Source organism: Acanthochromis polyacanthus, chromosome 1 (genome assembly GCF_021347895.1).
Source record: "Acanthochromis polyacanthus isolate Apoly-LR-REF ecotype Palm Island chromosome 1, KAUST_Apoly_ChrSc, whole genome shotgun sequence".
In the NCBI taxonomy this organism is placed as follows: Eukaryota; Metazoa; Chordata; class Actinopteri; family Pomacentridae; genus Acanthochromis; species Acanthochromis polyacanthus.
The window spans coordinates 37,321,258-37,349,242 of record NC_067113.1 but is presented as its reverse complement, the minus strand read 5'-3'; the positions used below and the strand labels follow the sequence as shown (position 1 = coordinate 37,349,242).

The 27,985-nt window shown below is 40.7% G+C and overlaps 1 protein-coding gene and 2 long non-coding RNA genes across 3 annotated transcripts; 2 read left to right on the top strand and 1 right to left on the bottom strand.

The window, feature by feature from the left end:
- The first annotated feature begins 10 nt into the window (after positions 1-10).
- Positions 11-27,538, top strand: tbk1 (TANK-binding kinase 1). Its single transcript, XM_022217002.2, has 21 exons — positions 11-123; positions 1,744-1,850; positions 1,964-2,104; positions 4,614-4,743; positions 4,829-5,010; positions 5,147-5,307; positions 5,382-5,492; positions 5,647-5,826; positions 5,901-6,097; positions 6,234-6,292; positions 17,229-17,320; positions 17,408-17,509; positions 17,826-17,904; positions 20,709-20,830; positions 20,905-20,981; positions 23,975-24,014; positions 24,094-24,195; positions 24,290-24,386; positions 24,606-24,706; positions 24,780-24,851; positions 26,735-27,538. The coding sequence occupies exons 1-21, from the start codon at positions 81-83 to the stop codon at positions 26,772-26,774; spliced, it is 2,235 nt and encodes a 744-aa protein (XP_022072694.1). The 5' UTR covers positions 11-80; the 3' UTR covers positions 26,775-27,538.
- Positions 14,266-17,222, top strand: LOC127533845 (uncharacterized). The gene is made up of 3 exons (XR_007941727.1): positions 14,266-14,723; positions 14,872-14,985; positions 15,174-17,222. It is a non-coding gene; the product is annotated as an uncharacterized LOC127533845 (long non-coding RNA).
- Positions 18,005-20,723, bottom strand: LOC127533824 (uncharacterized). Its single transcript, XR_007941705.1, has 11 exons — positions 20,532-20,723; positions 20,276-20,467; positions 20,084-20,211; positions 19,572-19,827; positions 19,028-19,475; positions 18,868-18,995; positions 18,644-18,739; positions 18,484-18,515; positions 18,324-18,387; positions 18,164-18,227; positions 18,005-18,131 (listed from the first exon to the last, which is right to left on the bottom strand). It is a non-coding gene; the product is annotated as an uncharacterized LOC127533824 (long non-coding RNA).
- Positions 27,539-27,985: the final 447 nt, after the last annotated feature.

Here is a 27,985-nt window from a genome sequence, read left to right as displayed (position 1 = left end):
CGTTTGCCGCTGCTTTTGTGAGTATTACGGTAGCCCTGCCCCTACATCCCTTTGCTCTCTGATTGGACAGCGGCCGTCACATGACCCGGCACGGCGGAAGAGGAGCTGGGCCGCAGAGAGACGGTGAGGAAATAAACAAAATGGAAAGCAAAAGAATAAACCACTAAATGGCCACTGGCGGTTTATCCTTCGGTACCGGCCCGTACCGAACGGTTAGCTAACGGAGTCGGTGTTCTGGTTCCGATAAGACGGTTAGTTTGTGAGCAGGAGACGGTTTAAAATGTGGTGAAATATGACGTAGTTTAACGTACAGTCGGCTCCGGAGCTCTGATCTGGTGGTTAAAGAGTTAATTAAATTAATTAACCGGTTAGTTTATTTATCGTTCAACTCATTAACAGCCGGTTAACGACCTGCTTCTCACATTTCGGCTCATTTTTCGTCTCTGAGGCCTTTTTACGGGAATTTCCCTTCAGCGCCCGTGACGTCATGACGTACCGAGTGACGCTCGGACAAAGTTTTTTAAAATTACTCTTGTGTTGTTTGTTGTTTTTAAATTTGTTATAAATGTTTTATTCATTATTTTTATTTATTTATCGGTTGATCAGTAAATATTTCTGTCCGGACTGTTTGTGTTTTTTTTTTTTACTGATTTCTTTATTCATGTTTTATATGTTTGTTATGTTTATTTACAGGGTGGTTGGTTTGTTTGTGTACAGAGTCGTGCGGTGGGCGGAGCCTGTGGCTTGAAGCTGATCAGCATCTTTATTGATTATTGATGTGGTCAGCTGCTGCAGGTTTATTGATCATATGTTGATTAGTTGTTTGTTTATTGATCAGCTGATGCTTGTTTACCTGTGCTGTTTTTGCAGCACTATTGATCAGCTGTTTCTACTGTATTGATCATGTATTGATCATTGTATTTATCATCATGTATTGATCGTGTATTGATCATGTATTGATCGTATGTATTGCTCGTATGTATTGCTCGTGTATTGCTCGTGTATTGAGCGTGTATTGATCGTGTATTGATCGTGTATTGAGCGTGTATTGATCGTGTATTGATCGTGTGTTGATCATGTATTGATCGTGTATTGAGCGTGTATTGAACGTGTATTGAATGTGTATTGATCATATATTGATCATGTATTAAACGCGTGTTGTGCATTGATCGTGTATTGATCATGTATTGAACATGTATTGATCATATATTGATCATGTATTAAACGCGTGTTGTGCATTGATCATGTATTGATCGTGTATTGATCGTGTATTGATCATGTATTGATCGTGTATTGAGCGTGTATTGAGCGTGTATTGATAGTGTATTGATCGTGTATTGATCGTGTATTGATCGTGTATTGATCATGTATTGATCATGTATTGATCATATATTGATCATGTATTAAACGCGTGTTGTGCATTGATCGTGTATTGATCATGTATTGAACATGTATTGATCATATATTGATCATGTATTAAACGCGTGTTGTGCATTGATCATGTATTGATCGTGTATTGATCTGTATTGATCATGTATTGATCGTGTATTGAACATGTATTGATCATATATTGATCATGTATTAAACGCGTGTTGTGCATTGATCATGTATTGATCGTGTATTGATCGTGTATTGATCATGTATTGATCGTGTATTGAACATGTATTGATCATATATTGATCATGTATTAAACGCGTGTTGTGCATTGATCATGTATTGATCATGTATTGATGGTGTGTTCAGGACCACTTGCAGCCTCCAGGATGCAGAGCACCACTAACTACCTGTGGCTGATCTCAGACCTGCTGGGTCAGGGAGCGACGGCCAACGTTTACCGCGGACGACACAAGGTAGGAATGATCAGCTGATCACTCATCAATAATCAGTAGTCCATACTGTCAGTGTGAGTTTAATGTGAGCTTTCTCTGAGGCTGTAATCAGGACTGAGTTTGTATTTGTGCAGAAAACAGGAGATCTGTACGCCGTCAAGGTGTTCAACAACCTGAGCTTCCTGCGGCCGCTGGACGTCCAGATGAGGGAGTTCGAGGTCCTGAAGAAGCTCAACCACAAGAACATCGTGAAGCTGTTTGCCGTGGAGGAGGAGGTGAGGAACGGTTCAGACTTAGAGAAGTTTAATGTCTTTAATCTGATTAACTTCATGGAGCTGGAACAGAAAAAGTCAGAAAATATCAGAGAAGAACCCTGAAGATCACAGAGGAGAACAAATATAGAATATTTGAGATTAGATGTTCAGTCAGAGGTGTGAGGAAGTTTAGAAGATCTTTAGATGATCCTTGATTTATTGAAAGCATCAGTGAAACTAAAACAATTCCAAGTAAAACCTCCTGAACTGATGGACGTTCTGCCCTCATTTCAGTGTATCAGGGTCACTTTAATGGTACATAAACAGATTTAGTTTGTTTAAAAAAGAACTTCATCATCAGAAGATCTGACACCAGTTACAAGAAAAGGAGCAGATCTGATGTCGGTGAGATTCTGGTTTTTTTTGCTGGATGAATCTATCGGCTGTTTGGTTCTAAAAAGATCAGATTTCCTCAAATGTCTGATTTAGTCCAAAGATCTTCAGTTTACTGAAACCAGGAAGGGAAACCCCCGAACAAACAGATTTATTTAAATCCTGGAGCTGGTTGGTCTGATGATCAGAACACTTTTCAATTCAATTCAATTCAATTTTATTTATATAGCGTCAATTGCAGTCAAATCGTCTCAAGACGCTTTACAGAACCCAAATGCCTGACCCCCAGAGCAGCCCAAAGGAGACAGTGGCAGGAAAACACCCTTTTAACAGGGAAGAAACCTCGAGCAGAACCCGGCTCTATATAGGGGGGACCCATCTGCCTGCTGGCCGGGGGGGTTGAGAGGGACAGAAGAGGGCAAGGGGGAGGGATGGGACAAGAGGGAGGGGTGGGAAAGCAAGGAAAACACAACACACATTTGGATACATGCATGACAGGATATGTGACACAGACAAAGTATAAGCTAACATTGAAAACTGACTCATAGTTTACTCTGATGATGTACGGCTCTGACATTAAACATACTCCATATATAGCTAGCAGTAAAATTCAAACAGTATGTAAGTTAGCATAACAGTATAGTGAAGGCGATGCAGAGTTGACTGGTGGAAAAGGGGAGCTGGAAGCAGAGGGCTGGAGGAAGGTCAGCAGCAGCATCCCACAGTGGACATGATGGAGACTGGACCAGCTGGTGGAACATCAACCACAGATCTGAAGCATCCAGCTCTGGGACCAGGGACACTCGGAGAAATAGCACAGGGGGAAACAGAGTGAATGTACTGCAATAACGGTATACATATTAAATGTAAAGGTAGATAGAGAAGGGCTCAGTGCGTCAAGAGAAGTCCCCCAGCAGCCTATAGGCCTATAGCAGCATGACTAGAGGCAGAACGAAGGGACGACCAAGAGGGAGTCAGCTGTGCAATGAAGACACAAGCCGAACCCCTGTGGGTCACCCAGTCAGCCCCAACTATAAGATTTGTCAAAAAGGAACGTTTTAAGCCTGGTCTTAAAAATAGAGAGGGTGTCTGCCTCCAGAACCCAAACTGGGAGCAGGTTCCACAGGAGAGGAGCTGATAACTGAAGGCTCTGCCTCCCATTCTACTTTTAGAAATTCTAGGAACAACAAGTAAGCCTGCAGCTTGAGAGCGAAGAGTTCTACTAGGATAATAAGGTACTATCAGATCTTTAAGATATGATGGAGATTGGTTATTAAGAGCTTTATATGTCAGAAGAAGGATTTTAAATTCTATTCTGGATTTAACAGGAAGCCAGTGAAGAGAAGCAAGTATAGGGGAAATATGATCTCTTTTGCTAACTCCTGTCAGTACTCTCGCAGCAGCGTTTTGGATCAACTGTAGATGTTTAAGAGAACTATTTGGACAACCCGATAATAAGGAATTGCAATAGTCAAGCCTGGAAGTAACAAAAGCATGAACTAATTTTTCTGCATCACTCTGAGACAGAATGTTCCTGATTTTTACAATATTACGCAGGTGAAAAAAGGAAGTCCTACAGACTTGCTTTATGTGTGAGTTAAAGGACATGTCCTGGTCAAAAATAACTCCAAGATTCCTCACAGTAGTACTGGAGGCCAACGTGATGCCATCCAGAGTAACTATTTGCTTTGAAAGCGAGTTTCTAAGATGTTTGGGGCCAAATACAATGACTTCAGTTTTGTCTGAATTTAGCAGTAGGAAGTTAAAAGTCATCCAGGTTTTAATGTCCTTAAGACAATCTTGCAGTCTAGCTAACTGATCAGTTTCATCTGGCTTCATAGATAAATACAATTGTGTGTCATCTGCATAACAATGGAAGTTAATACAATGCTTCCTAATAATATTGCCTAAAGGAAGCATGAGATGTTCTTCATAGTTCTAAGGATTAATGGATGGATGGAGGAGATCTGGTGGAAGAACAACAAACATCTGGTTCAACAGTTAGAAGCTCCACCGACTGGTTCTAAAAGAGTCCAACAGGAGAATAAATCAGTTTATCATGAATCAGTTCACATTACAGAACCGTTCCGTCTTTAGCGTGTGTTGATGAGTTTCTGATATTCCTGCTGGTCTTCAGTCCAACACCCGTCATAAGGTCCTGGTGATGGAGTACTGTCCCTGTGGGAGTCTCTACACCGTCCTGGAGGAGTCGTCCAACGCTTACGGACTCCCAGAAGACGAGTTCCTCATCGTTCTCCATGACGTCGGTGAGGAACAATTCAGGAACATGAAGAACCTTCTGTTATATCTGTGACCTCATGCTGAACTTGTCTCTGATTGGCTGTTCTCCAGTGGCAGGTATGAACCACCTGAGAGAGTACGGCATTGTCCACCGAGACATCAAACCAGGAAACATCATGAGGGTGATTGGAGAGGACGGACGCTCCGTCTACAAACTCACCGACTTCGGAGCCGCCAGAGAGCTGGAGGACGACGAGCAGTTTGTCTCTCTGTATGGAACTGAGGAGTACCTGGTGAGTAGAACACATCTGGTTAGTTAAAGCAAATCTCACCTGGTGAGCAGAAAAAATTCAAAGGTTAGAAGAACACAATGTAATGTTTGAGTAGCTGTAGCTCTCCTCCTTCATCTTCTCCTCCTCTTTATTCCAGCACCCTGACATGTATGAGCGTGCCGTGTTGAGGAAAGACCACCAGAAAAAGTATGGAGCCACGGTGGACCTGTGGAGCATCGGGGTGACCTTCTACCACGCTGCCACCGGCAGCCTCCCGTTCAGACCGTTTGAAGGACCGCGGAGGAACAAGGAAGTCATGTGAGGAGGACTTCCTGTGGTTCTGATCTTATGTGTGCTGACAGGAAGCTCACCTGTTGGTTTGTGTGTTCCAGGTATAAAATAATCACAGAGAAACCGTCAGGAACGATTTCAGGACACCAGAAGTGTGAGAATGGAAAAATCGAGTGGAGCACCGAGATGCCCGTTTCCTGCAGCCTGTCCAAGTACGACCTGTTAGCTATTAGCTGTTAGCTGCTAGCTGATAGCAGATAGCTGTTAGCTGTTACCTGTTAGCCGTCCGTTCTAGACTTTGATGAAGGTGAATGAACCTCAGTCTAATCTCTCTGGTGTCTACTAACCCTTTCTGTGGCGTCTCAGGGGTCTGCAGAGCCTCCTGACTCCCGTCCTTGCAAACATCCTAGAGGCCGACCAGGAGAAATGTTGGGGCTTCGATCAGTTCTTCGCCGAGACCAATGACATCCTACACCGGACCGTGGTCTACGTGTTCAGCTTACAGCAGGCGACGCTGCATCACGTCTACATCCACGAGTACAACACGTAAGCAGGAAGTAACATGAAGTCACAGGAAGTAGCTACAGCCTGACTTGCTGCTGTTCCTCATGTGTCCACAGGGCGGCGCTGTTCCAGGAGCTGCTCTGCCGTCGGTCCAGCATCCCTCTCCACAACCAGGAGCTGCTTTATGAAGGCCGCCGCCTGGTCCTGGACCCAAACCGCCAGGCCAAGACCTTCCCCAAGACCTCCAGAGACAACCCCATCATGCTGGTCAGCAGAGAGTCGGTCGCCACCGTCGGACTCATCTTCGAAGATCGTACGTCTCTAATCTGGAGATCCACCTCTGATCTGGTTTAGATTCAGGATAGCTGCCTCAGTTTGTCTGTTGTCTCGTTCTTTGATGTCTTCAGAGTTTAAACCGCACTGATCCAGGTCTGTGTTTCTGTTCACAGCCAGTCCTCCTAAAGTCCAGCCTCGCTATGACCTGGACCTGGACGCCAGCTACGCTAAGGTACCGGTTCCACAGGAAGTAGAGCTCAGAGGGTCACAGCAGAAACACCTTCTAACCCTGGACCTAATAGATGCTACATACATGGAGTCACGTTCCAGACGTGTTTCAGACATGTTTTTTTTTACTTTATTTTTATTAAACAAACATAACAAAACACTCCTTGACAACATCACATATTTGACATAGCTACAGAAAGGAAAAAAAAACCCTCATAAGTCAAAATAATCATTCAGGGCCTCTATATCTGTTCAACAAAATATAAAAAAATTGACATTTTAAACAATACAAAGTATTTTCGACATTACAAAGTATTAGCAGTTCTCCCCAAAGAGATATCTCGATATAGGTAGCCACCTCATTCCAAAATCTTCTGCCTTCAGTTGTACTTGGGCAGTTAAAGCCTCCATTCCATACACCTCCCTCAATTTCTCTTTCCACTGTGTTGTTGTAGGTGGCAGTGGATTCATCCAATTTACTGTTACCATTTTTCTTGCAGTTATCAGGAGTATGTGTAAAAGTTGTTTTTCGGAGTTATTATACATGCCTTCAGGAGTTAAATCTAGAAGAAACTGACATGGGGTGAAAGGTAAATCAGTGTCCAAAATTTTATCTATTTCTTTTTTTGTTTCCTTCCAAAAAGGAATTATCTTCGGGCAATCCCAGAATATATGTGAATGATCACCGATCATTCCACATTTTCTCCAACAGTATATTGCTGTTGGGTTATCTGTAAATTTAGCCACCGCTGAAGGGGTCTTAAAGCTGCTGTCCGGAGTTTGAATCGCAGCGTCTCCCAAAACACTGTTGGTCCCTCCCTCTGATTTCCTTTATTTGTGCACGCGTGCAGTACATGAGAGGAGTGCCCGGAGTGCTGCAGCATCTCGCCTGTTTTGCTGTTTTCCACTCTTCTACATTTAGTACATTTAGTAAATAATAAAGGAATTACGTTAGAATGCTGTATTGAGTCTAACTTGTCCTAATACCAAAATAACATGAATCTGCTAGGACGAACGAGTAAAGTTTCAATATGTGATTACACTCGTGTATCCCTCTGGATGACGTTGTTTATCAAACTTAGTGCATTTACGCGTGTATATGTGTTACATTGTTTATTTATTTCTATCTAGAGTTCAGAATTGCATGACTCCTCTGACGAAGAGTATGTCCCAGACGCCCCAACATCTTCCTCCAGAGGTCGGGCATCTAAACGAAGCCGTCAGGCGGGCTATGGAGGCCGTGGTCGGGGAGCGAGGCGAGCACCCCGAGCCAAAAAACGTCCTGCAGTCTCTTGGCCTGACAAGCCGTGGGATCGGTAACTTTTCTGGAAGTTGCTGATCCCTGAGGCTCTCTCCTCCACAAGCAAAACAAATGTGCGCGCGGTTGCGTAGTGCGTAGCTCGCCCACCTCTGCATGGGCTTGCTTGCTGTGCGTGTAACCGTTGATTGACAGCATGACAAAGCTGAAGCTCGAACTTGATTGGTCGGCAGCGACCGGCGCTTTTTGGAATAACATGGGGGTCTATGAGAGGAAGGCGGAGCTCAGGAATAAATTTTCATATCGCGTTATTCTAACTTTATATTATAGTATCGAACTAGACTAACACATTTAAGCTTTGTTAAAAAATGATACATAAATTGAAAACAAACGGAAACTCCGGACAGCAGCTTTAAAGAACCTTAATTTTGTCTTCCAATCAAACTCCTTCCACATTGGACTATTAATACCTTTATGGCATCCCTCACACATTGCTTCCCATTCCTCATCCTCAATTACAACATTTAACTCCAGCTCCCATTTATTTTTAATATGTAAAGTATTGTCTGGAGTATCCAGTAACAGATTTCTATATATATAAGAAACATGTTTCTTATTAGGTAGCTGATGTTTAATTATACTAATAAAATACATCTCTACATTTGTTGGAGAATTCTGAATCATAATCCAATCTTTATGACTCATTATATAGTGTCTAATTTGAAAGTACCGGAACATATCACCCTGAGGTACAGAGAATTTATCTTGGAGATATGAGAATGGCTGTAGAACATTATCACAAAATAACTGATCAGTGACCATTAGCTTTCTGTCTGCCCATCTCTTAAAAGTGATATCTGTTGTTGAAGGGGGGAAGTTAGGGTTTCCAACAATCTGCATAAACTGCCCCTCTAAATCTCTTCTGTACAGTGGACCATACTTTTAAAGTATGTTTCACCCAAACATTTTTTATTTCAATTTTTTTCCCTTGACTGCTTATTCAAAAACGTGAGAACAGATAGAGGTATAGATGGCAGAGAATTTTGTTCTATATTTATCCACCCTGATCTATATCCTTATTAATCCAAACTGCTATTGCTGTTAACTGCGCTGCCCAATAGTAATATTTTATATTGGGGAGGGTGATTCCACCCCTGTTCTTCCCAAGAGCGAGTAATTTAAGTCTCACTCGTGGTCTCCTATTTTGCCATATGAATCCCGATGTCAGCCTGTCCAACCAGTGGAAAGCCGACATCGGGATCCATACCGAGAGAGACTGAAACGAAAACAAGAGCCTCGGGAGAAGGTTCATTTTAACAGCCTCTACTCTACCAAAAAGTGATAAAGGAAGTACATCCCATCTTGCCAAATCATTTTTAAAAGTCTCAAATAGTTTTTTATAATTAGCCTGGTACAGTTGAGCAATTTTGGGAGTAAGTGTGGCACCCTAGTATCTGAAGCCCTGCAAAGATCTACGAAAGGTCACTACATCATCAAGCTGGCTAGGCCATTCCCCAGACACCATAATGGCTTCTGATTTACTAGTATTAACTTTATAACCAGATACTAGACCATACTCATTAAGATTTTGTAGGAGAGTCGGGATTGAATCAACAGGATTTTCAATAAATAATAATACGTCGTCCGCATATAAGGCTATTTTATGTTGGTTCCCCCCCTTCATCTTTTATTCCTTGTATGAGGGGGTTGCTTCTAATTAATTCTGCGAGCGGCTCAATACTTACAGCAAACAAGGTGGGTGAAAGAGCATCTCCCTGCCTTGTTCCTCTTCCCAGGGAAAAGAAGTCCCAACAGTGGCCATTAACTCACACTCTTGACCGAGGATTTATATAGAACACACTTATCCAACTCAAAAAGGTTTCAGTAAAGCCCATGTGAGCCAGTGTTTGCTTTAAAAACATCCAGTCCAGCCTATCAGATGCCTTCTCAGCATCCAAGCTGAGAAGCATTGATGGAGTGTCTCGATCAGAAGCAATAGATTGTAAATTTAAAGCTCGTCTAACATTATTGGTGCCTTGCCTTCCAGTAATGAATCCTGTCTGATCTGAGTTAACTAATTTCCGAATGTATTTTTGTATTCTATTTGCTAAGATGGAAGTCAAGATTTTTAAATCCTGACAAAGCAGACTTATGGGTTGATATCCCATGCATTGGGGGGGATCCTTTCCTTCTTTATGTATGACACTAATGATTGCCTCCGACCAGGTTTTAGGGGGGTCTTTTTCATTCCGTGCGTAGTTATAGACCTTACATAAAATTGGGGCTAACTCATCAACAAAAACTTTATAGTATTCCCCCGAGAATCCATCAGCACCTGGGGATTTACTGTTCTTTAACTTCCGTATTACACCTGTTATTTCCTGTACAGTTATAGGGGAACACAACATCTCAGCTTCCGACTGCGATAAACTGCTTAATTGAATAGAGTCCAGACGTTTTGTAATTTTCTCCTTCTTCCCTGCTAATTCTTGATACTCGTATCATTTTTTATAGTATGCAGCAAATGCCTCTGCTATTTCTTTTGGTTTAGAAGTGATTATATTTGTGTCAGGGTGTTTAATTTTTGATACCACACGGTTCGATTGAGCTTTCCATAATTGAAAAGCCAGTAGCCGACTGGATTTATTACCCTTTTCATAATATTTTCTTTTTACAAATCTGAGCATTCCCTCTGCTTTGTACGTGAGTAATTCATCTAGTTTTTGTCTCTCCTGTTTTGACAGTTTTAGTGTATTTCTTTCTCTTGATTTTTTGTGTTCTTTTTCTAATTTCGCAATTACAGTTTCCAATTCAAGTCTTTTGCCTTCTCTCTGTTTTTTCATTCTGGATGCAATTTGAATAATATGTCCCCTCATAACCGCTTTAGCAGCATCCCATAAATTAGATGGAGTGACATCATCATTATAATTTATTTTGATGTAATCTTTTAGTTTGTCACATAGTTCCTGTTGAATTGAAGGGTCATTTAGTAATGAGACATTAAGTCTCCAGTATTTGAATTGTTTTTCTTGCCCTAAATTTATTTTTATCTTGATGGGACCATGATCCGACAAAGTAATGGGTTCTATCTTGCATTCTGTCACTTTATGTATTTCTGCCTTTGAAACAAGAAACATATCCAATCTTGAGTAACTCCCATGAGATTGGGACCTATATGTATCGTCCCTCTCTCTGGGGTGGTGATATCGCCATACATCAATTAAGCCCAATCCGTCCATCATTCCCAGAACTGTAACCGATTTGCTTGTTCGAGGTCCTTTTTCACCAGGTAGTCGGTCTATATTTGAATTTAGTACACAATTATAGTCCCCCCCAACCACCATGATTCCCTCCCCTTCATCCGCTAATTTAGATGCAATCTTCTTTAAAAAATGGGACAGTCCTCGTTTGGTGCATACAAGTTCAAAAATGTGAATCTGTTTTCCCCTATTGTACCTTTAACCATGATGTATCTGCCGTCTTTGTCTTTCAATACTTTCTCACTATTAAAAAATACATTTTTCCTGATCAAAATAGCAACCCCTCGTTTTCTCCCTTTTTCATGAGATGCACTGTATATTTGTTCCACCCAATCCCTCTTTAATTTTAGGTGCTCTGCATCAGAGAGGTGTGTCTTTTGTAATATTGCAATTGAAATATTTGAAGCTTTAAGCTGATTGAGTATTTTCTTTCTTTTAACTGGATTTCCCAGACCCTTTACGTTATAACTGACCACTGTCAAACCATCCATATAACATTAATTTTAATCCTTCCTGTCGTGAAACTTGTAGTATGTATTGTCACTTGTTGAAAGATACCTATGAATTGTGAAGGGTGTAACACAGAACAAAACAGAAAAAAAATAACATGGTCCCAGAAAGAACATCAGGACTCAAAATGATTGAACAGGCTTCCAAGTCCTCAACTGGCCTACCTGCCAGCCCCCGTATAGAACTGGGCGGAGGGTGGCGGAATCCCTCCGGGAAAATGTCACATTGTGCAGTAGTGCCCTTGCGTAGGGTGAACTGCTGCGGCCTTAAGATGGCCGAGTGTGAATCACTCATGTCAAATGCAGCCGATACAACAAACCAAAACAACCAAAAAAAAAAACCCTGCTATTATTACATTCTGGTATCGGCAACGTATATATTATTACAAAATAAATAATAAGTAAGAGTGAACCCAACTAGGAATGTACATGCAACTTTAAGCTGTAACATATCTAACATAAGATTTTTCACAGCTGTTCATACCTTATTTTTGAATAATTTCCTGAATCATTTCAAGGGAAGAAAAACCTACAGTCTTTTTCGGTGAATATGTTGGCATTCCGACCACCTCGATTGGTTTCCCTTCTCTCCCATCTGTGCCTGGTCAGCTCTCGCTCCACTTTATCCCGCTCGTCTACTTGGACTTGAATGTTGAGGTCTTGCAGTACTGGCGCTGCGTCCATCAAGGTCTGGAAAGTTTTTTCCTCCGAGCCTACCGTCATCCTCAACCGCGCTGGGTACATGCATTTGGCTTTAACACTTTTCTGCTTCAGTTGTTTAACAACTTATCTGACCTGAGTGCGCTTCCTCTGCAGCTCCGGTGAGTAGTCATTATCAAAGTAGATCTGCCTTTCACCCATCTTTACAACGCGCTGCTTCCAGGCGTGTTGCAGGATTTGTTCCTTCACTGTATAGTCCGCAAATCTTATCACAATGGAGCGAGGGGGGGGGGGTCTTTTTCTGTCGGTTTCTGCATGAGCGCTCTATGCGGCCGGTCAATCCTTATGTCTTCTTCTTTTAATGGCAGGCTCGTGAGTACACTCGGCAGTAGCTGTTTTATGAAGGTCACCATGTTTCGTCCTTCGCTTCCCTCAGGAACCTGATATAGCCTCAAGTTTTGTCTTCTCGTCTAGTTCTGAAGATCTTCACATCGCTCCATAAGTTCCGCCTCATGTAGTAGGAAACCGATGGCTTTCCCGTAAGCTACCCAGCTCTCCTCTGTGATTGTTATTCGCTCCTCCACATCAACGACCCGCTTTTCCAGTTTTGTTAGTTGTGCGCTCAAACCTCTGACTGATGTTTCAAGTCTTGTGAATGAGTCGTTAGTTTGGCCTTTGAATTCCTTTACATCCACCCTCATCTGTAGATTATCTCCCCGTATTTCTCGGTTTGACTGAACGATAGCTTGTAACATCTCCTCCACGGTTTTAGCCGTGGCTACGGTATCTTTGCTAACGCTGGCTGCATCTAGCTTAGCATGTTTACTAGCTTTATTTGGTTCTGACGATTTTTCTTCTCCTTCTTTATTTCTGTACGAGTATCTTGAGAGTCTATCGCCAGCACCTGCTCTTGGGTTGTCGCTGGGCATGTTTTTGCCAATATTTGTTTAATTGTCGTTTGGTAAGTTGGTTAATCAGCAGAGCTTAAACTTTTGCTTCCTTTAGCATCGCCCGCCGGAAGCCAAACCGTTTCAGATGTGTTCCAGATGTGTTCCAGACGTGTTCCAGACGTGTTCCAGACGTGTTTCAAACGTGTTTCAGGCGTGTTCCAGACGTGTTCCAGACGTGTTCCAGACGTGTTCCAGACGTGTTTCAGACGTGTTTCAGACGTGTTCCAGACGTGTTCCAGACGTGTTGCAGACGTGTTCCAGACGTGTTTGTCTCATTCCTACTATTCGGTGCCATTTGAGTCCCCCTGACAGAGCATTGCATATTTTTGGTAAAAATGTCCTAATACTAATTTTTAAAAGCCTGGCTTATATGGTTAACAGTTCTCTACCATAATATACAATGATATGTATGCAGGAATATTTCAATTTTAAATAATTACCCTTATTTTTGGATAAGTAGGCCAAATTCCCATGTCCCAAATCATGTTTGCTCAATTAAAAATACATATAAAAGTAATAGTAATAAAATAAACCCAACACTTTTCACTATTGTTGCACAGCTTTGTTTATAATCTACCTCCCCAAATGTTATTTTTCGTTATTTATACATTTTTACTGCTTAAAATATTCAAAATATGTTGTGTCCCTGAGTCAACTGTCCACCCTGTTACTTTGATACAAAGATCTCTGCACACGCCCCCCCAATACATCATCTAGTCACATGATACAGGAAGTAGCTTACACTTTTGGAGGGAAAATCAAACTAATGGAAGTAAAGTAAGTACCTCTCTTTAAACAGCCTTTTTTAAGTGTTTTAGAATGCTTGACTGACGTGGTAAAGCATAAGATGTCCACCCTGTTACCCTGTTTTATAGCAGAAAATTATATTTTTTGGTAATTTCAAAAATATGGTTAATAAATATGTTAAAAATCTTCCTTGGTTGTCACTAAGTGCTATCTTGTTTTTCATCACATTAGCAGTAAGGGACAGCTTTAGCATTAAATGTCCCCCCTGTTACCGTTTTGTAGAGTAACAGGGTGGACACACAGTAACGGGGTGGACGCACAGTAACGGGGTGGACGCACAGTAACGGGGTGGACGCACAGTAACGGGGGGGGGACGCACAGTAACGGGGGGGGACGCACAGTAACGGGGGGGGACGCACAGTAATGGGGGGACACACAGTAACGGGGTGGACGCACAGTAACGGGGGGGACACACAGTAACGGGGGGACACACAGTAACGGGGTGGACGCACAGTAACGGGGTGGACGCACAGTAACGGGGGGGGACGCACAGTAACGGGGGGGACGCACAGTAACGGGGGGACGCACAGTAACGGGGTGGACACAAAGTAACGGGGGGGACACACAGTAACGGGGGGGACACAGGAACAGGGTGGACACACAGGAACAGGGGGGACACACAGTAACAGGGGGGACACACAGTAACAGGGTGGACACACAGTAACAGGGGGGACACACAGTAACAGGGTGGACACAAAGTAACAGGGGGGACACACAGTAACAGGGTGGACACACAGGAACAGGGGGGACACACAGTAACAGGGTGGACACAAAGTAACAGGGGGGACACACAGTAACAGGGGGGACACACAGTAACAGGGTGGACACACAGTAACAGGGTGGACACAAAGTAACAGGGTGGACACACAGTAACAGGGGGGACACACAGTAACAGGGTGGACACACAGTAACAGGGGGGACACACAGTAACAGGGGGGACACACAGGAACAGGGGGGACACACAGTAACAGGGGGGACACACAGTAACAGGGTGGACACAGTAACAGGGGGGACACACAGTAACAGGGGGGACACACAGTAACAGGGGGGACACAAAGTAACAGGGGGGACACACAGTAACAGGGGGGACACACAGTAACAGGGGGACACACAGGAACAGGGGGGACACACAGTAACAGGGGGACACACAGTAACAGGGGGGACACACAGTAACAGGGGGGACACACAGTTACAGGGTGGACACACAGTAACAGGGGGGACACACAGTAACAGGGGGGACACACAGTAACAGGGTGGACACACAGTAACAGGGGGACACACAGTAACAGGGTGGACACACAGGAACAGGGGGGACACACAGTAACAGGGGGGACACACAGTAACAGGGTGGACACACAGTAACAGGGGGGACACACAGTAACAGGGGGGACACACAGGAACAGGGGGGACACACAGGAACAGGGGGGACACACAGTAACAGGGGGACACACAGTTACAGGGTGGACACACAGTAACAGGGGGGACACACAGTAACAGGGGGGACACACAGTAACAGGGTGGACACACAGTAACAGGGGGGACACACAGTAACAGGGGGGACACACAGGAACAGGGGGGACACACAGGAACAGGGGGACACACAGTAACAGGGGGGACATAACAGAGGTGGATAAACATCTTTCTTCAGCATATGTTGTCTTCTATTATTATTTTTGGTTATAAATTGATTATTTTATTTTTATTTTTAGTTATTGAATGAATTTCCTATTTTAAATTATTGAATGAATTTCTAATTGTTAATGAATTATATTGTTCAGTAAATTCGTATGTAAAGCTGATGCTGATGAAGTTTTTGATGTTTTTCATATGACTAGTTAAGAATATTTTTATTTATTTGTTGGAAGTATTTTTTAAAATAATTTTAATGTTCATGTAAAGGTTAAATAAATTTACTTTTTTAAATACAATTTTGTTCACAAATATTAGATCCATTCTGTGACGTCTTGTCCACCCTGTTACCTTATTATTTTTTGATGAGAATTAGATAAAAAGTCTGAAATATTTAGCATGTCTTTGTGTTTACTTGCAGTTTCTAATTAATATAATGAAATCACTAAAAAAAATGCAGATTCCATTGAAATTATCTTAAAATTGAAAAGAAATGTGTTCAAATTGTGTTGTGCCTTACAATAGAGCACATTTTTTGTACATATACTTCTTTGTTAATATTTCTCAAAATAGATATTTCAAGGGTAAATTAAGGGACATTTTAGCTCTTACTAAATGTAATTATTATAGCTAGTGGTTTGGAAACATAGTGTAAAAGATGTGAGAATGTCCCGTAACAGGGTGGACATTTGCCGTCTGTCACATGCAAAGAATTTGGTAAAAATATTAGATTATTGATATCCTGAGCTGGACCAACACAGTTTTCTTATAGTTTGATAAGTAATCCTTCAGATAAAAGACAAACAAATTGGAAATTTTAACATTTTTTTAATAGATTAAACAAGGCCGAAATGGCACCAAATAGTAGGAATGACCCGTTTCAGACATGTTCCAGACATGTTTCATTGAGCTGGTTGTTCATTCCTGACAGAAGTTACTCTACAGACTCACCTATCAGATGTTTACGGTCGTGTTTGTTGGGATTTAAATGAACTTTATTTACATTTCTGTTTTCTGTTGATCTTTTTAAAATGAAAATGTGACAAACAGTAGGGAGGTTAAATGACTTTTAAAGAATATTTTTTGGGCTTAAAGGCATTATGGAGGATGTTTTTTTTTTTTGTTTAATTTGTCTGATTCCCATAAATGAATATACTGACCTTTAGTGGACTTGTATGTATGGTTTCTAAAAGAATTAAAAAAAAAAAAAAAAAAACTGGACATGGCAGGACCTGAAAAACATCAGCCAATCAACGCGCTCGGACCGAGGCGTTTGGTTTGCTCCCTTTCCTGTCAATCAAAAATCTTCCGGCTCAGGCCTAGTTACGTAGATTACGTCCGCCTTGGACTTACGTGTTTTCTGCATGTGTTGCTTTGGTATAGCTTCGTAGTTAGCTGGAGACTTGTTTTGCTCATCTTTTTTTACATAATGGCAGATAAAGATCCAGGGGGACCCAGCCGTAAAAGACAACTTCACGAGTCCTACGCAAGTTTCTGGAGGGGGGCGTTTCTTCGTAAATGTTAAGAGGGGGAGGTTAGAGGGGGGTGAGGGAGAGGTTGTATGTGCGCATGCTAAGTTCAAAGTCGTAGGAAATTAAATCTCCTCTAATGCCTTTAACCGCGCTACTAAAAGTCAAAGAGACAAATATTTACCGATCACAGAACTCAGTTTCAGGACGTAGTTTCAGAGTTTTTATTCAGTTTTTTGCTTTATGTCCAATCTACTTCTATGTGTTGGTGTTTTTAATCTTTTTTTAGTGTTGTAGTTTTTCTGTCAATGAAACATTAATTATCCATGAACTCTGTTAAAATGACTCAGACTCTGAGTTTTTCTTGTCTTCTCTGATCCTCCCGTCGTTCTCTCCAGACGTTTGCTGGTGACGTCGGTCATTTGTGGAAGACTTCTGAGTCTCTGCTGGTTTATCAGGAGCTGGTGAGGAAAGGAGTTCGAGGTTTGATGTGAGTTCACAGAAACCTTCCTATAAATCCAACAAATCAGTGAACCGTCTTTTCATCTTAATCAGCTTCATGTCTCTGTTTCCTCAGTGAGCTGATGAAGGAGGACTATAGCGAGATTCTGCACAAGAAGTCGGAGGTTTTCCATCTGTGTAACTACTGCACCCAGATGTTGGAGAAAACCGAGCAGCTGTGAGAGATGCTGCTTCACTATCGTGTTTATTTCCCCGTCTGAAGTAGATATCAGTGTTGCTAATGCTAATGCTAGGTTCGCGGGACCTGCAAAAGGCTCATTTTGTCAACAAAACACTCAGATATTAGTCCATGATGCTGTGTTTTCAAGACACATCAGTGTTGTTAATGCTAATGCTAATCTCTGTGTGACTGCATGTCTGAATGAAGATGAATGTGACTGTAGGTGAAACACTGATGTGTTTCCTGTTCAAGTCTGGACACTGTTTAATTAATGAGTTAATTAACTTGAGTTAACCTCCGTGTGTGTGTTCAGGTTCGAGGTGTTGATGCAGGCCAACATGCTGTCTTCAGAATATGACGAGATCTCTGACATGCACAAGAAAGTCCTCAGAGTGAGCGCCTTCTTTCACATCTTTGACTGTTTATGTGTCATCTACAATAAATATTTAAAAGTTATTACAAGGTGTTACATTTATGACAACTCTGACTAAATGTGGTTGCTAGGGTGTGCATACAGTGTTACCTGGGGTTGCTAGGGTGTACATGCAGTGTTACCTGGGGTTGCTAAGGTGTACATACAGTGTTACCTGTGGTTGCTAAGGTGTACATACAGTGTTACCTGTGGTTGCTAAGGTGTACATACAGTGTTACCTGGGGTTGCTAAGGTGTACATGCAGTGTTACCTGTGGTTGCTAAGGTGTACATACAGTGTTACCTGTGGTTGCTAAGGTGTACATACAGTGTTACCTGGGGTTGCTAAGGTGTACATACAGTGTTACCTGGGGTTGCTAAGGTGTACATGCAGTGTTACCTGGGTTTGCTAAGGTGTACATACAGTGTTACCTGTGGTTGCTAAGGTGTACATACAGTGTTACCTGGGGTTGCTAAGGTGTACATGCAGTGTTACCTGGGGTTGCTAAGGTGTACATGCAGTGTTACCTGGGGTTGCTAAGGTGTACATACAGTGTTACCTGTGGTTGCTAAGGTGTACATGCAGTGTTACCTGGGGTTGCTAGGGTGTACATGCAGTGTTACCTGTGGTTGCTAAGGTGTACATACAGTGTTACCTGTGGTTGCTAAGGTGTACATACAGTGTTACCTGGGGTTGCTAAGGTGTACATACAGTGTTACCTGGGGTTGCTAAGGTGTACATACAGTGTTACCTGGGGTTGCTAAGGTGTACATACAGTGTTACCTGGGGTTGCTAAGGTGTACATGCAGTGTTACCTGGGGTTGCTAGGGTATACATACAGTGTTACCTGGGGTTGCTAAGGTGTACATACAGTGTTACCTGGGGTTGCTAAGGTGTACATGCAGTGTTACCTGTGGTTGCTAAGGTGTACATACAGTGTTACCTGGGTTTGCTAAGGTGTACATACAGTGTTACCTGTGGTTGCTAAGGTGTACATACAGTGTTACCTGGGGTTGCTAAGGTGTACATGCAGTGTTACCTGGGTTTGCTAAGGTGTACATGCAGTGTTACCTGGGTTTGCTAAGGTGTACATGCAGTGTTACCTGGGGTTGCTAAGGTGTACATGCAGTGTTACCTGGGTTTGCTAAGGTGTACATGCAGTGTTACCTGTGGTTGCTAAGGTGTACATGCAGTGTTACCTGGGGTTGCTAAGGTGTACATGCAGTGTTACCTGGGGTTGCTAAGGTGTACATGCAGTGTTACCTGGGGTTGCTAAGGTGTACATGCAGTGTTACCTGGGGTTGCTAAGGTGTACATGCAGTGTTACCTGGGGTTGCTAAGGTGTACATGCAGTGTTACCTGGGGTTGCTAAGGTGTACATGCAGTGTTACCTGGGGTTGCTAAGGTGTACATGCAGTGTTACCTGGGGTTGCTAAGGTGTACATGTAGTGTTACCTGGGTTTGCTAAGGTGTACATGCAGTGTTACCTGGGTTTGCTAAGGTGTACATGCAGTGTTACCTGGGGTTGCTAAGGTGTACATGCAGTGTTACCTGGGGTTGCTAAGGTGTACATGCAGTGTTACCTGGGGTTGCTAAGGTGTACATGCAGTGTTACCTGGGGTTGCTAAGGTGTACATGTAGTGTTACCTGGGTTTGCTAAGGTGTACATGCAGTGTTACCTGGGGTTGCTAAGGTGTACATGCAGTGTTACCTGGGGTTGCTAAGGTGTACATGCAGTGTTACCTGGGTTTGCTAAGGTGTACATGCAGTGTTACCTGTGGTTGCTAAGGTGTACATACAGTGTTACCTGGGGTTGCTAGGGTATACATGCAGTGTTACCTGTGGTTGCTAGGGTGTACATACAGTGTTACCTGTGGTTGCTAAGGTGTACATGCAGTGTTACCTGTGGTTGCTAAGGTGTACATACAGTGTTACCTGGGGTTGCTAGGGTATACATGCAGTGTTACCTGTGGTTGCTAGGGTGTACATACAGTGTTACCTGTGGTTGCTAAGGTGTACATGCAGTGTTACCTGGGGTTGCTAAGGTGTACATACAGTGTTACCTGTGGTTGCTAAGGTGTACATGCAGTGTTACCTGGGGTTGCTAAGGTGTACATACAGTGTTACCTGGGGTTGCTAAGGTGTACATGCAGTGTTACCTGGGGTTGCTAAGGTGTACATACAGTGTTACCTGTGGTTGCTAAGGTGTACATGCAGTGTTACCTGTGGTTGCTAAGGTGTACATGCAGTGTTACCTGGGGTTGCTAAGGTGTACATACAGTGTTACCTATGGTTGCTAAGGTGTACATGCAGTGTTACCTGTGGTTGCTAAGGTGTACATACAGTGTTACCTGGGGTTGCTAAGGTGTACATACAGTGTTACCTGTGGTTGCTAAGGTGTACATGCAGTGTTACCTGTGGTTGCTAAGGTGTACATGCAGTGTTACCTGGGGTTGCTAAGGTGTACATACAGTGTTACCTATGGTTGCTAAGGTGTACATGCAGTGTTACCTGTGGTTGCTAAGGTGTACATGCAGTGTTACCTGTGGTTGCTAAGGTGTACATACAGTGTTACCTTTGGTTGCTAAGGTGTACATGCAGTGTTACCTGGGGTTGCTAAGGTGTACATACAGTGTTACCTATGGTTGCTAAGGTGTACATGCAGTGTTACCTGTGGTTGCTAAGGTGTACATGCAGTGTTACCTTGGGTTGCTAGGGTGTACATGTGGTTGCTAACCCTGAGAGTTTTGTTGCCATGGCTACTTAATGTTGTGTTTCCTGCAGATTTCCGGCTCCATGGAGCCGATTGAACGAAACGCTCAGGAGATAAAGACTAAGTTCCTCCCTGGAGGTCTGCTGACGGATGTCTGGACGCAGCAGGTTGGGACGCACCCCGAGGACAGGAAGTAAGACTGACTCAGGTATATGGCATCCAGGTGACGGTGATGTTCAGAGTCTGATGCTGAGTTTGTTTCTGCAGCGTGGAGAAAATCAAAGTTCTGCTGGACGCCATCACGGCCATCTACCAACAGTTCAAGAAGGACAAAGCAGAGAGACGTGAGTCCAGATTTACTTTCTGTTAGAGGACTCACCTGGAGGGTTCACACCTGGATTAAGACGTTTAGCTCACTGTGTCCTCCGTTTATCCACCGACTGTAGTTCCATTACTGGCTAATAATCAGCTGATTGAAGTTTTTTTTTGATCAATGTCTTTTCATTTTTTTATTTTTTTATTTTTTCAACAATTAAAGGAACAAATAAACAAACGTACAAACAAAACCCCACCCCGCTATACCGGATCTAGAGAAAAACTACACAATTGAAAATATATTTTTAAAAAAATAATAAAATAAAATCTACATTAGGGTTGCAGCTAACAATCATGTTGGTAATTGATCAATCTATTGAATACTAGTTTATCAATCGAGTAATCGGTCAATTACATAAAGTGTGTAAATATGACACCTCTGACAAAATTTGAACTGTACGAAGCCCCAAATATGCCATTACAGGCCCCGTGGATGGGGTAAATTTACAAATAAACACCCCTCCCTTGGGACACTCAGTTCGTGCAGGACTCCCAAACCGCTTTTTTCTGATCGCCACTCATATAAAACCCCCTTAGAAATGCAAACTTGCCCCAGAGTGGGTGTCTCCACCAACAACTGATCACCGACCATCGAATTAGCTGATGGTCATTTCAACAATCAATCAATCTCGAATAATTGATTAATTGTTTCAGCCCCAATATATATTACACATATGAAATCATGCTAGCCTGTCAGCAGACACATTTTCGAAGTAGGACAGAAATGGCAGCCACTGATCATAAAATGTTCCAGTTGAACCCTTTGTCGTGTATCTCATCTTTTCTAAATGTAAATGGCTCATCACCTCCTTCATCCAATGACCATAAGTTGGTGGACATGAATCTTTCCATTTAAACAAAATGAGTCTTCGTGCTAACAATGAGCAAAAAGCAATCATATTTCTTTGATGCCTGTCTAAGGGGGTATTTACAGGAACCACCCCAAACAAGGCAATCAGAGGGGAAGAGTCCACCAACGTTCCACAAATGTCAGAGAAGGTGTCAAAAATTGCTTGCCAGTATTCACACAGTTTTGGACATGTCCAGAATGTATGTAGAAGGGTGGCAGGTGTCTGTTTACAGCGGTCACATGAAGGATCCAGGTCCGGCTTGATCCTGAACAGCTTGTCTTTAGACCAGTGCAAACGATGGACCACTTTAAACTGAACCACAGTGTGTCTGACTGAAATCAAAGAAGAGTGAATGTTCTTGATTATCTTTTGCCAGTCTGTATCTGATAACAGTTCCTCCAGGTCGGTTTCCCACTTCCCCTTAAGCTCATCTAGGTTGGTTTCATGATATGAAGCAAACAGAGAATAGATCTTGCTTAAAACCGTCCTCATGTCATTTCGATAGTCCAGAAGATCATCCATCAATGAGCGGGGGGGACGCAGAGGAAAACAATCAGAGTTTGACCTAACAAAACTTCTCACTTGCAAAAATCTGAAGAAATGTGATTTGGGAATCTTGAATTTGTCCACTAGCTGTTCAAAGGAACCAAAAGTATCATTTATATAAAGATCATATAAGGAATGTATTCCATTCTGATCCCAGATGTTAAAGACCTCATCTATCATTGAGGGAATAAACATATGATTGTAGGAAACAGGTGCCAAGAATGATAATTTGTTAAGTTTAAAAGACTGTCTACACTGATTCCAGATTTTAACTGTGTGAATAACAACAGGGTTAGAAGAATATGAAGAAATGGGCTGTTTAAAAGGCAATTCGGAGCAGAGCAGCGCAGCAGGAGAGCTTGAGTTTATTGAGGCTTTCTCCAAAGATACCCAACTTGGTACAGCATTATCTCTTCTTAACCAATACAGCGCTGCTCTGCTGTTAACCGCCCAATAGTAATACATGAAGTTGGGAAGCGACATACCACCTAACCCACGGGGCAACTGCAATATCTTGCTGCCTAGGTGATAGAAGTTTTTATCTACCTATCGCTGATGATCCATCACTTGAAATATTTCTTCACCTTTAATCTCATCTATATCTGGATCCTTTTTTGATCTGTTTCCACCAATAATCCACCATTTCAGTTAGCTATTAAACGAGCTGCTTTCGCTGATTATTACTTTTAGCTATTAGCATGTTTAGCTAGCCATTTAAGATAAGCTTTATTGATACCACAGTAGTTAATAAATTAATGATTCCTGATTATTAGTCATTATTAGTTGCTAGTCATTTACTGCATTAGTTAGCGATGAATCTATTATCACTAACATTAGCTCACTTCTGGACCTGTTAGCTGTGGCTAACTATTTATTAGTTTTAGCTACCTACTGGAGCTATTAGCTGTAGCTAACTATTGGTTTTAGCTAACTACTGAAGCTATTAGCTGTAGCTATCTATTGGTTTTAGCTAACTACTGAAGCTATTAGCTGTAGCTATCTATTGGTTTTAGCTAACTACTGAAGCTATTAGCTGTAGCTATCTATTAGTTTTTAGCTAACTACTGAAGCTATTAGCTGTAGCTATCTATTAGTTTTTAGCTAACTACTGAAGCTATTAGCTGTAGCTAACTATTAGTTTTAGCTAACTACTGAAGCTATTAGCTGTAGCTAACTATTTATTAGTTTTAGCTACCTACTGGAGCTATTAGCTGTAGCTATCTATTAGTTTTTAGCTAACTACTGAAGCTATTAGCTGTAGCTAACTATTAGTTTTGGCTAATTACTGAAGCTATTAGCTGTAGCTAGCTATTACATTTAGCTGTTTATTTACTTTCTAACTTATCATTTAATGCACTACTATTAGTTATTCATCAGTTTAACCTGGTTTTGTTGCTTTTAATCATCTTTCTCTTTTAGCCTCCAGTTAGGGCTAGTTCATTAGCTCGTTGCTAACTCAGGTTTAGCAGCTGTATGGAGGTTAACAGTTTGAACTGTTTTCATTCTGAATCTTTAGTCAGTAAAGATGGTTGAGGGTTCATGAAGTTCTTCTGTTCTGTGTTCAGGTCTTCCCTACAACGAGGAGCAGATCCACAAGTTTGATAAGTGAGTTCTGGTTCCTGAAGGTTCCAGGTGTTCCAGATGAGCGTTCTCCATGTTGACTGTGGTCCTGTTTCTCTGACAGACAGAAGCTCGTTCTTCACGCCAGTAAAGCTCGCTCTCTGTTCACCGAGGAATGTGCCATGAAGTACCGGCTGTTCATCTCCAAGAGCGAGGAATGGATGAGGTCAGTCTGTGATTGGCCGTTTAACAGGAAGTGATCGGCTTCCCGTTGCCTTGGAGACGCTCCAAGTGTTGATGGTTTGTCTGTTTGTCTCCAGGAAAGTTCATCACGTCAGGAAGCAGCTGCTCAGCCTGTCGGGTCAGCTGATCAGCACCGAGAAGGAGGTGACCATGCTGCTGGAGAGGGCCGTCAAGGTAAACAAGTAAACAAAAAATGAACCACAAACAATAAACTTTTTTAAAGTATATTTTTAGAATCCTGTCAGCATTTGTAAATGAATCAGGATAATGTTTGATTAACGTTAGGTTTAGGTTACTCTTAATATTGTCTTATTGTTATTTTAACGTTATTTAAAGATTATTTTAACGTTGTTCTGCTGACAGTAACTGTTTGTGGTGTAAACTGTGTCTCAGCTTCAGGAGCAGCTTCCTCAGAAGGTTCTTCCTCTGGTCTCCAGCGGCATGAAGCCTCAGGCCTACCTGAGCCAGAACACTCTGGTGGAGATGACTCTGGGGTAACTCTTCATCATCTTCATCATCATCACCTTCATCATCTTCATTTTCAGACTAACTCTGCTATTGTTTCAGGATGAAGAAGCTGAAGGAGGAGATGGAGGGAGTGGTGAAGGAGCTTGCAGAGAACAACCACTTCTTAGAGAGGTAAAGGTTCCAGATGTTTACTGAAAATAAACCTGAAAATAACCTTAAAGTTCATTTATGTTCATTAAAATAACCTTAAAGTTCATTTATGTTAATTAAAATAACCTTAAAGTTCATTTACGTTCAGGAGAATAACCTTAAAGTTCATTTATGTTAATTAAAATAACCTTAAAGTTCATTTATGTTAATTAAAATAACCTTAAAGTTCATTTATGTTAATTAAAATAACCTTAAAGTTCATTTACGTTCATTAAAATAACCTTAAAGTTCATTTATGTTCAGTAAAATAACCTTAAAGTTCATTTATGTTCAGTAAAATAACCTTAAAGTTCATTTATGTTAATTAAAATAACCTTAAAGTTCATTTATGTTCATTAAAATAACCTTAAAGTTCATTTACGTTCATTAAAATAACCTTAAAGTTCATTTACGTTCATTAAAATAACCTTAAAGTTCATTTATGTTCATTAAAATAACCTTAAAGTTCATTTATGTTCATTAAAATAACCTTAAAGTTCATTTATGTTCAGTAAAATAACCTTAAAGTTCATTTATGTTCATTAAAATAACCTTAAAGTTCATTTATGTTCATTAAAATAACCTTAAAGTTCATTTATGTTCATTAAAATAACCTTAAAGTTCATTTACGTTCATTAAAATAACCTTAAAGTTCATTTACGTTCATTAAAATAACCTTAAAGTTCATTTACGTTCATTAAAATAACCTTAAAGTTCATTTACGTTCATTAAAATAACCTTAAAGTTCATTTATGTTCATTAAAATAACCTTAAAGTTCATTTATGTTCATTAAAATAACCTTAAAGTTCATTTATGTTCATTAAAATAACCTTAAAGTTCATTTATGTTCATTAAAATAACCTTAAAGTTCATTTATGTTCAGTAAAATAACCTTAAAGTTCATTTATGTTCAGTAAAATAACCTTAAAGTTCATTTATGTTCAGTAAAATAACCTTAAAGTTCATTTATGTTCGTTAAAATAACCTTAAAGTTCATTTATGTTCGTTAAAATAACCTTAAAGTTCATTTATGTTCGTTAAAATAACCTTAAAGTTCATTTATGTTCATTAAAATAACCTTAAAGTTCATTTATGTTCGTTAAAATAACCTTAAAGTTCATTTATGTTCGTTAAAATAACCTTAAAGTTCATTTATGTTCATTAAAATAACCTTAAAGTTCATTTATGTTCAGTAAAATAACCTTAAAGTTCATTTATGTTCATTAAAATAACCTTAAAGTTCATTTATGTTCAGTAAAATAACCTTAAAGTTCATTTATGTTCATTAAAATAACCTTAAAGTTCATTTATGTTCATTAAAATAACCTTAAAGTTAAGTTCATTTATGTTCAGTAAAATAACCTTAAAGTTCCTCTACTTTCAGTTTAATCCAGTAATTATCAGTGAATCATTTCAGAGCAAAAGTTCAATCAGAAATTCACTGATTTCAGTTGAAAAACTCGGAAGTCTTTCATATGTTCTGGTCAGTTTTCAGTATTTTTCCTCTTCAGGGCTGTACTTTAAAAACTTTAAAATGTGTACAATTTGCTGCATGAAAAATTCTATAAAACTAATAATTCACTTTAACTCCATGAAAATCCTGAAATGATTCAACCATGAAGCTTCTCCCTGTTGAACTCTGAAAGTCTTTAAATTACAGATCATGATGTTTTTTTCACTTTTTCCTCATTAATGATTCGGCTCTGGAAGATTCTGAGATTCACTGTTTTAAAAGGTTCCAGATGAAAGCACTGAAGTGTTTTGCATTTTGCTGCTTTTATAAATGTGACTTTCGGTGTTTTTTTCTTTAGTTGTGAGGATGGTTTCTCTTCCAGAATTAACTGATGAACCTTCTGCTCCGTAGGTTTGGGACTCTGACGCTGGACGGAGGTCTGAGGGGCTGAATGACGGCTGCTCTTTGTACATATTCATCCTGTTCTCTGTAAATAAACGCCCACATGAAGCTTTTCTGTGAGATTCCAGAATGTCTGAAATGTTTCAGCCGAGGATCAACGAGGTCCTGAAGAAGTCCTGAAGCTCACCTGAAGACACAAAAACGCACGTTCCCCTGAACCACAGAGCATCAGATCACCCTAAACTCACCCCTAAACTCACTCCTAGACCTGAAGAAGACATTGGAGAAAAGTGTATTTAGTTTGGACTCTGTATGAATTATTAATATTTATTTGCTGCTGCTGATTAATTAATACGTTTCAGGAATTATTTTTCATTTTTACTCAGATTTGGGACAAATTTCTGCCACATTTTTGGGTTAAAACACCTCGAAAAGTTTTAATGATTTCAAAAATCTTTAAAATTTGAGACAGTTGCAGTTTCTGTTTGTTTTTCAGAAAAAAAGTTTATTTTAGTTCAATATCATGTAGAAAGTTTTTTTTTTTTACTATATTTAATGTTTTTAAAGAGTTAAACTTCTTTAAAATTGACCAAAGGCTTTGCAAAGTGTAAATTACAGCAAATTCTGGTGACATTTAGTCAGTTTTAAAGTGTTTTTACTCTTTATTTACATCTTGAAAATGACCTATTTAAAATGCCTTAATTCAATAAATCCATCCCATACTGAATTAACAGAGACGTTAAGAATCCAAACACTTTGAGCTACAGATTCTGTGTTTTTCATCATTAAATATTAAAGAATCTTAAACATGTTGTTCACGTGTTGCAGCTCATTAAAGTTTGTTTTTTTCCATAAATATTTGAACCCAGAGTCTGTCCTGGCAGCTGAAGATCCAATCACTTCCTTCCATTAAAGATGCTTTTTTTGTTTGTTTGTTTGTTTGTTTGTTTTAATGGTTGAAATCTTTCTGGCTGCTGATTCAGATGAAAGTGTTTTCTGGGTTTTGGGAAAATTGAGATTCATGAGTAGATTTAAGGTTTAATTTTGAAGCATTTTCCATTTATTCAAGGTTTTATTGTGTTTTTCTGTCTCAGTGAAGCTAATTAAAGGCTCAAACTCCTTAAAATTACTGAATATTATTTAATGAAAATCAACTTTAAGGCGTTGAATCTTTAAATGTTCACTTTAGTTGAAAAGTTATTTGGTTTATTTTATGGATTTTTAACCTTTAAACTGCAGAAAAACACAAATCTAGAATGA

Coding starts and splice junctions, on each gene's coding strand:
- tbk1 (XM_022217002.2), top strand. CDS start 81: ATGACCCGGCACGGCGGAAGAGGAGCTGGGCCGCAGAGAGACG. Junction 1,851..1,963: donor TTTACCGCGGACGACACAAG/GTAGGAATGATC, acceptor GTATTTGTGCAG/AAAACAGGAGATCTGTACGC. Junction 5,011..5,146: donor ATGGAACTGAGGAGTACCTG/GTGAGTAGAACA, acceptor TCTTTATTCCAG/CACCCTGACATGTATGAGCG.